General features: G+C 33.2%; 1 protein-coding gene across 2 annotated transcripts; it reads left to right on the forward strand.

Moving 5' to 3' along the window:
* The first annotated feature begins 555 nt into the window (after positions 1 to 555).
* Positions 556 to 2,342, forward strand: LOC103833076 (succinate dehydrogenase subunit 5, mitochondrial). Of its 2 annotated transcripts, none has more exons than XM_009109176.2 (4): positions 556 to 810; positions 1,353 to 1,663; positions 1,751 to 1,936; positions 2,100 to 2,342. In XM_009109176.2, exons 1-4 carry the CDS (start codon positions 648 to 650, stop codon positions 2,154 to 2,156), a joined length of 717 nt encoding a protein of 238 aa, XP_009107424.2. In that variant the 5' UTR covers positions 556 to 647; the 3' UTR covers positions 2,157 to 2,342. The 2 variants fall into 2 exon arrangements, with proteins under 2 accessions (XP_009107424.2, XP_009107423.2); XM_009109175.3 differs by having other exon boundaries at positions 572 to 810; positions 1,347 to 1,663.
* The last annotated feature ends 4,690 nt before the right edge of the window (positions 2,343 to 7,032 follow it).

Below are 7,032 nucleotides of genomic sequence, written 5' to 3' on the forward strand. Positions count from 1 at the left end.
GTGGCGGATTCGAAAGGAGCGGTAGATGTTTATGCGTCATCTCCGGAAAGACAAGTGGAGGAATGATAGAGAAACGACCGGAGGGATGATCGGAACAGTAGCCGGCGGCGAGAAACAAAAGCAGTGTGTCACATTTAGTTTTTTCAAAGAGAGTAGAGAGAGTACAAATCAGATTACAAAGCTGCAATATCTATCAAAAGTAGCATCCTCAGTGATGAGATTCTGTAGTCTAACATGGCAATTCTTGCAAAGGTTTATTGTTACATTCAAGAATTATGTTACGGCTGAGAGGCAGAGATTTAGTATTTATTTAGGTATTTTTTAAATTCTAAACAACAGTACCAAAACCAAATCATTCAAATCTAAAATAGTTAACCCTATGCATAACGGTATAAGTGTTTTTTTTTTGTCAACACGGTATAAGTGTTTATTTACAAACATTTTTATGGTCGTAGAATTTTTCAGTACAGAAATATCATCAAGAGCTTGAAGAAAATATCATCAATGGGCTTTAATGGGCTGGAGCCTGTGAGTTTCATGGCCCAAAAAATCTATACAGTCCAGAACGTGGTCACCGTCATCGGAACACCGCAGGTTGCGAGAAGCTTTCGCATTCAGATTGACCACAACAAAAAAAAAACTCTACGATGCTACTTGTGCGATCCCTCTGCCGTACCGCTGCGGCGGCCTCCGTCGCTACGCTCCGATCATTGAGATCCGCCCCTCCAAATCAGCTATTGCGCAATCGTTCCCTCCTCACGCGAGGATTCTTCGCTGTTTCTTCATTTCCTTCAAATCGAACTCCTTACGGTAATCAACTATAATCGTCGCCTCTTTGTTTCTATATGTTCCGGTGGGAAAGATCGTCTACTTACTAATTAGTGTTGGTGGAATCTTAAGCTTACTGTGTTGATCTTTAAAAGGATCACGACTTGTTTTACCGTTACCTTTGGGAGATAAAGCTCTTTTCTAGATACTAGGGATCACGACTTCCAGATTCATTGTTGTACTATTTACCTTTGAGAGCTATAGCTCCTTTGTTGCCAAGACATTTAGGTCTACTCGTTCATTCACTTTGAGATTGACATGTTTGATGGTAAAAATGATCTGCAAAGACGAGAGTTCATTTTAAAATTACTTTTGAAAGCTATATCCTTTTTTGCAAAGACTTTGAGGTCTTTGTGATTGTTTCATAGTGAAAAAGAGTTTGTTTTGAAGTTTACCTTTGAAAACTATAGCTCTTTCATTTCGCTTTGTATATAACGTGCTTGCTGGTGAAAAAATGGTCAGCAGAGATGTCTGCTCCTGCGTGCACTTTTTTTTTTTTGACGTGTTTGATGGTGAAGCTGCAGATTGTCGGTATCCTCGAGCAATTGGCATAGGAGGTGTGCGCAACTTTAGCGAAGATGTGTCTCACATGCCTGAACTCAAAGACAGTGATGTTCTTAATGCTTTCAAAGGTTTGATGGCTGCAGACTGGTCAGCGCTGCCTTCTGCTGTTGTTAACGAGGCGAAAAAGGCAGTCTCGAAAAACACAGACGACAAGGCAGGGCAAGAGGCCTTGACGAATGTGTTCAGAGCAGCTGAAGCTGTTGAAGAGTTTGGTGGGATTCTCAATTCCCTAAAGATGGAAATCGACGATAGCATTGGGATGAGTGGAGAGGTTTGTTTGTTGTTGTTGTTGACTCACTAACCAACCACATTCTTTTTTTGGGTTTGACATGTTTGATGTGTTCTTATTTTGTTTCAGGATGTGAAGAGCTTACCAGAAGATATAACCAAAGCGCTGCGTCTTGCTTATCATAGGTATGCTACCTACCTAGATGCGTTTGGACCTGAAGAAGTTTATTTGAAGAAGAAGGTTGAGACGGAGTTGGGGACAAAGATGATCCACTTGAAGATGAGATGCAGCGGGCTTGGTTCAGAATGGGGAAAGGTAAATGCACATCTTCTTCGCCAACATATATTAGTTAGAACAGCCTGATTCAAGTGTGGTTTGCATAATTAACGACAAGTTGTATATCTGATCTTTTTGTCGACCTTCATGCATCATCCATGCTATCCAAATTCATGAATTTTGGTTTGATTTTCTTTGGTAGGTTACCGTTCTTGGAACATCAGGACTCTCGGGGTCTTACGTGGAGCAAAGGGCTTAAAACGGACAGAGAAGAATCTTAAATAATGTTTGTTATTTGCGTTATTGTGTCTTCAACACATAATTTGGTCATTGTCGCTGCCCCGAAAAATTTTAAACAAGCTTTTGTGTTCTGTTTTATTACATTAGAGTTTCTTTACTGCTTGTGATTCAACATTTTTCAAATAAAAGAATTGGGGCAACTCTATCTGGTTTTCTCCATGACCAAGACTCTGCAGGAGACTTAGGAGGCGGTGGAAGCAATGCAGCTTTTCTTCCTAAACCAAATGGCCATCGTTGGCAATCACACAGCTATTGAAACGCTGACCATTTCTTAATTTCATTCAAATAATACATTTGTCATTGATTCTCCAGCTCTATACCTTTCAAGCTCGAATACCTTGAAAACTTTCGCCGTGATATATCCTTCTATACTCTAATCACTCGGACAACACTGAAAAACTACTGCTTCCGACCGAACAAACTCCATGCCCTCTTGCTCTACAATTTTGTGTTCGTTGGTGGATTGATAATTTAGGGTCTCCATGTCTATCCTTGGCATATGCCTTAGTTTTTCCATCGCCCGAGTTCTGATCTGGATAATATGGGGCTGTTTATTTCACTATTTATCATCTTCATCCATTTCACCATTTATCATCTTCATCCAAATGATTCATTTGTATGATCTATTCAAATGATTCATTCAGATTTTTGTGATTGTTTGTTTGTCCATCCACATAGTTCATAGATGAATCATCTAAATAGATTTTTAAACAAATTACCAAAATACCCTTGTATTGATTTAATCATATGTTTGACTAGGTGATTTTCCCGTACTCATGCACGGGTATAAATATTTATACAATAAATAAAATATAATAATTTATTGACATTTACTTTTAATTTTAAATTAATTTATAATTTATATGTATAATTTATATTAATAATATTATATTACTTTAATTAGACATGATTTTTGATATGTTATATCTAGTCGGTTTTATTGTTTTTACAGTCAATTTAGTTTTCATTTGTGCATATTGGATTGCATCTATTTATCTGAATTCAACTATAATATTTTTTATTTTAAATATATTAAAGTTTTGATTAATTTTCTTATTTGCAATTAGGTTGGTCGTTGTTTTATATATGTAAATGTATTTTAGTAAGATTATGTATAACTTAAAATATATTATACTTAGATTGAAATAAAAAACAAACGAAAGTATTTGATTCCAAATTACATAAATTAATATAACGCTCTGAAGTCTCATGTATATATATAAATTTTACAAAAGATCTAATATGTAACAGTTGGTTAATATTTTATTTTAGTTTATTAATATAGTTTGAGTCATCCTATATTTATATTTATAAAATAAATAAATAAATTATTATTATAAAATTATATATTCTCATTGTAGTTAAATCTATGATTTTAGATATTAGTTGGATTAGTCGATATTTATAAAATAAATAAATAAATTATTACTATAAAATTATATATTCTTATTGTAGTTAAATCTATGATTTTAGATATAAGTTGGATCGAGTCACTCATGTTGTGTGTATATTCAGTTACATATATTCTTTCAAATTCAGATTGACATGTACTTATTATTTCTTATAATTAGGTCAAATCAAATTAGTTATATTGATCTCTTGAATGTGCATGTATTTCCATATTATTTATCAAATTATATGTTGATATTTAAAAGTATTAGAAAATAAAACGATGATCAATAGGAATTTACATAAGTAACTGATAAATTTTTGAAAGATCGTGAACACATATCAATATTTATAATAATTAAAATATTTGATAAATTCTAAATATTTTTTTGCCTTAGATTTATTGAATGACAACATGAAATTTATTTTTAATAAACTTAAAATGAGAATTGAGGTTTGCTTGGGTATTTTGTTTACAGCTATATTAAGTTCCACCAACATAAAAACATAAAATAAAAGATCAATCTAAATATTAAGAAAACAAATAGTTCTTTTTGTATTGTTTAAAATTATGTTTTAAAATAAAAAATATTAATTTTTCTAATATCAAGATTATCTATGTAAACTTGTTGTTTGAAATCACATTATATACAAAAATATTTTTTTTCATCTAAGAAAAAAAAAATAGATATAAAGAATGTAATTTTTTGAACAAAAAAAGTATTTTATTACTTCAAAGGTATATTTATGTTATTTAAAAATATGTTTTAAATGTAGTATTACTATTTTGTGAACTTTCCTTTTTAATGAAATCATATTATATATAATATATTTTCGCTTTTAAATTCATGTTTTTAACTTTATAAATATTACCTTTATATGTTATTTGGAAGTTTTTTAAAAGGAAACTATATAAAAAATCAATAATAGTATTTAAATTTAAAATTTTTTATTCACTAAGGATTCCTCGGTAATTAACCGTCGTAAGAATTAACGTAAGCGCGACACATAGGAAAGTGACTTCTCAAATAATATTATAGAGAGATTAATTTTAACTATATTACATTTAATTATTTAGTTTAATATATTTACATTAGAATTATTTCAAAATTAACGAGTTTTCTTTTTGCGGTTTGGGCGGGAAAAAAAAAGATTTTTCGGTTTTAGCGAGAAAACACATTTTTTTTTTGTTTTGGCGGGAAAACAAAATTTCTTGGTTATGGCGGAAAAACGAGATTTTTCGGTTTTGACGGGAAAATACAAATTTTCAGTTTTGGCGACAAATTAGTTTTTCTAGTTTTGGCGGAAAACACGTTTTTGGTGGGAAAATGCGTTTTTTGCGGTTTTGGAGGGAAACACGTTTTTGCGATTTTCGCGGGAAAACAAAATTTTTCGGTTTTGGCGAGAAAACGAGATCTTTCGTTATTGGCGGGAAAACGTGTTTTTGCGGTTTTGGCGGAAAAACACGATTTTGCAGTTTTGGCGGAAAAATACGTTTTTGCGGTTTTGGCGGGAAAACACGTTTTTGCGGTTTTGGCGGGAAAACACATTTTTGCAGTTTTGGCGAGAAAATGCGTTTTTGCGATTTTCGCGAAAAAACGCGTTTATGCAGTTTTGGCAGGAAATCATGTTTTTGCGGTTTTGGCGGGGAAACACGTTTTTGGCGGGAGAACATATTGTTTTGCGTTTTTTGCAATTTTTGCGGAAAAACGAAGTTTTTCGGTTTTGGCGGGAAAATGAGATTTTTCGGTTTTGGTGGGAAAACGTGTTTTTTCGGTTTTGGCGGAAAATAAGATTTTTGGTTTTAGCGGGAAAACATTTTTTTTTTGTTTTGGCGGGAAAACACGTTTTTGCAATTTTGGCGGAAAAACGTGTTTTGTGTTTTGGCGGAAAAACGAGATTTTTGGTTTTAGCGGGAAAACACGTTTTTTTTTGTTTTGGCGGGAAAACACGTTTTTGCAATTTTGGCGGGAAAACGTGTTTTCTGTTTTGGCGGAATAATATGTTTTGGGGTGTTGGCGTGAAAACATGTTTGATTTTGGCATGAAAACACTTTTTGTGTTTTTGCGGGAAAACACGTTTTTGCAATTTTGACGGGAAAACACGTTTTTGTAATTTTGGCAGGAAAATGCGTTTTTGGGGTTTTGCCGTGAAAAGTTTTTAGGTTTTCGCGCGAAAACGTGTTTTTGTAGTTTTGTTAGTTTTCGTATATGATAAAAATGATATTATGTTTAGGTTTATAATTTGTGAATTACATTAGGGGCATAATAGACATTATACCATTTTGAATGAACCATCTCTTTTCAAATGATCCAAATTGTTTCAGCTGAATGGACTTTAAAATTAAGTCTAAATTTCCAAAAATCATCTAGATGATCCATCTGAATGAATTGCACTTTTAGTACCTAAACAAACAAAACTCTCATTTTCATCTAAATGACTCATCCAGATGGAGAAACAAACGAGCTCTAACAGTCTGAAACCAAACACAATCAGAACGAAAGGTTTGAAAACGAAACACAAAAGGCAAAGGAGTTTTTACTTCATGGTCATAGTCAAAATCCGTGACAAGTGAAAGGGTTTTTATTTAGATTTTTGGGGGTTTAGGTTTTAAAGAGAAGTGCTGAGCTGCACAGTGACGGTCTATCTTCCTTTTTTTGAGCAACCAGTGACAGTCTATCTAACATCATTTGGATTGTTTTTAATGCACGAATACTTTTAATGTTTCTTATCTAATAAACAATTTTCTATATATTAAATTAAAAGAACATTTTATAGTCTCAGTAAGAGGAAGAAGGGTTAAGAATTTACCCAGTTTGAAATGTTACATTGTCCGAAGAACCCTAGATGCTGTGGGAGTAAAGGATCGTCAATAAATGCGTTCTAGTGTGTTGTAGATTCTTATCCAAGACTTGTGTGATTTGATGATGCCATGTGAATCACTAAAAACATGTGAAGTGTATGGCTAACCCTATAATGAAAGTTTCGTAAGGAGACTGAAGCAGACTACCATGAGACAAAAGATTTGTTTTTCAAAAGAGATTCAATTTGAAACTCTTATATGTCCAAGGTTCAATATTGAAATAATTTCAGAGGTTTTCCCAGACTTTGTCCGTGTCAACAAACAATTCAAAATGCCTCAAATTTTTTAGAACACGTCTCGGTCAAATAACAATGATTCGAAGCACTTATTTTTACACTATTTCGGAAACTAAAAGACTCAATCGTATGAATATGTAAAATACAGGATTTCCAATCCTAGCAGGAAAAGGAGGGAAACAGCTACCCAATGACTTCGAAAGAATTGAACGAGGAGCCGTATGAAATGAAAATCTCATGTCCGGTTCTGTAGAGTGGCAGTAAGGGTGGCTTATCTGTCAACTTTTCCACTATCACCCTCAAAAAAACAAACTCTGACTTACGTAAAGTTGCCAGAGTACGATTAA

This window comes from Brassica rapa, chromosome A08 (assembly GCF_000309985.2).
Source record: "Brassica rapa cultivar Chiifu-401-42 chromosome A08, CAAS_Brap_v3.01, whole genome shotgun sequence".
In the NCBI taxonomy this organism is placed as follows: Eukaryota; Viridiplantae; Streptophyta; class Magnoliopsida; order Brassicales; family Brassicaceae; genus Brassica; species Brassica rapa.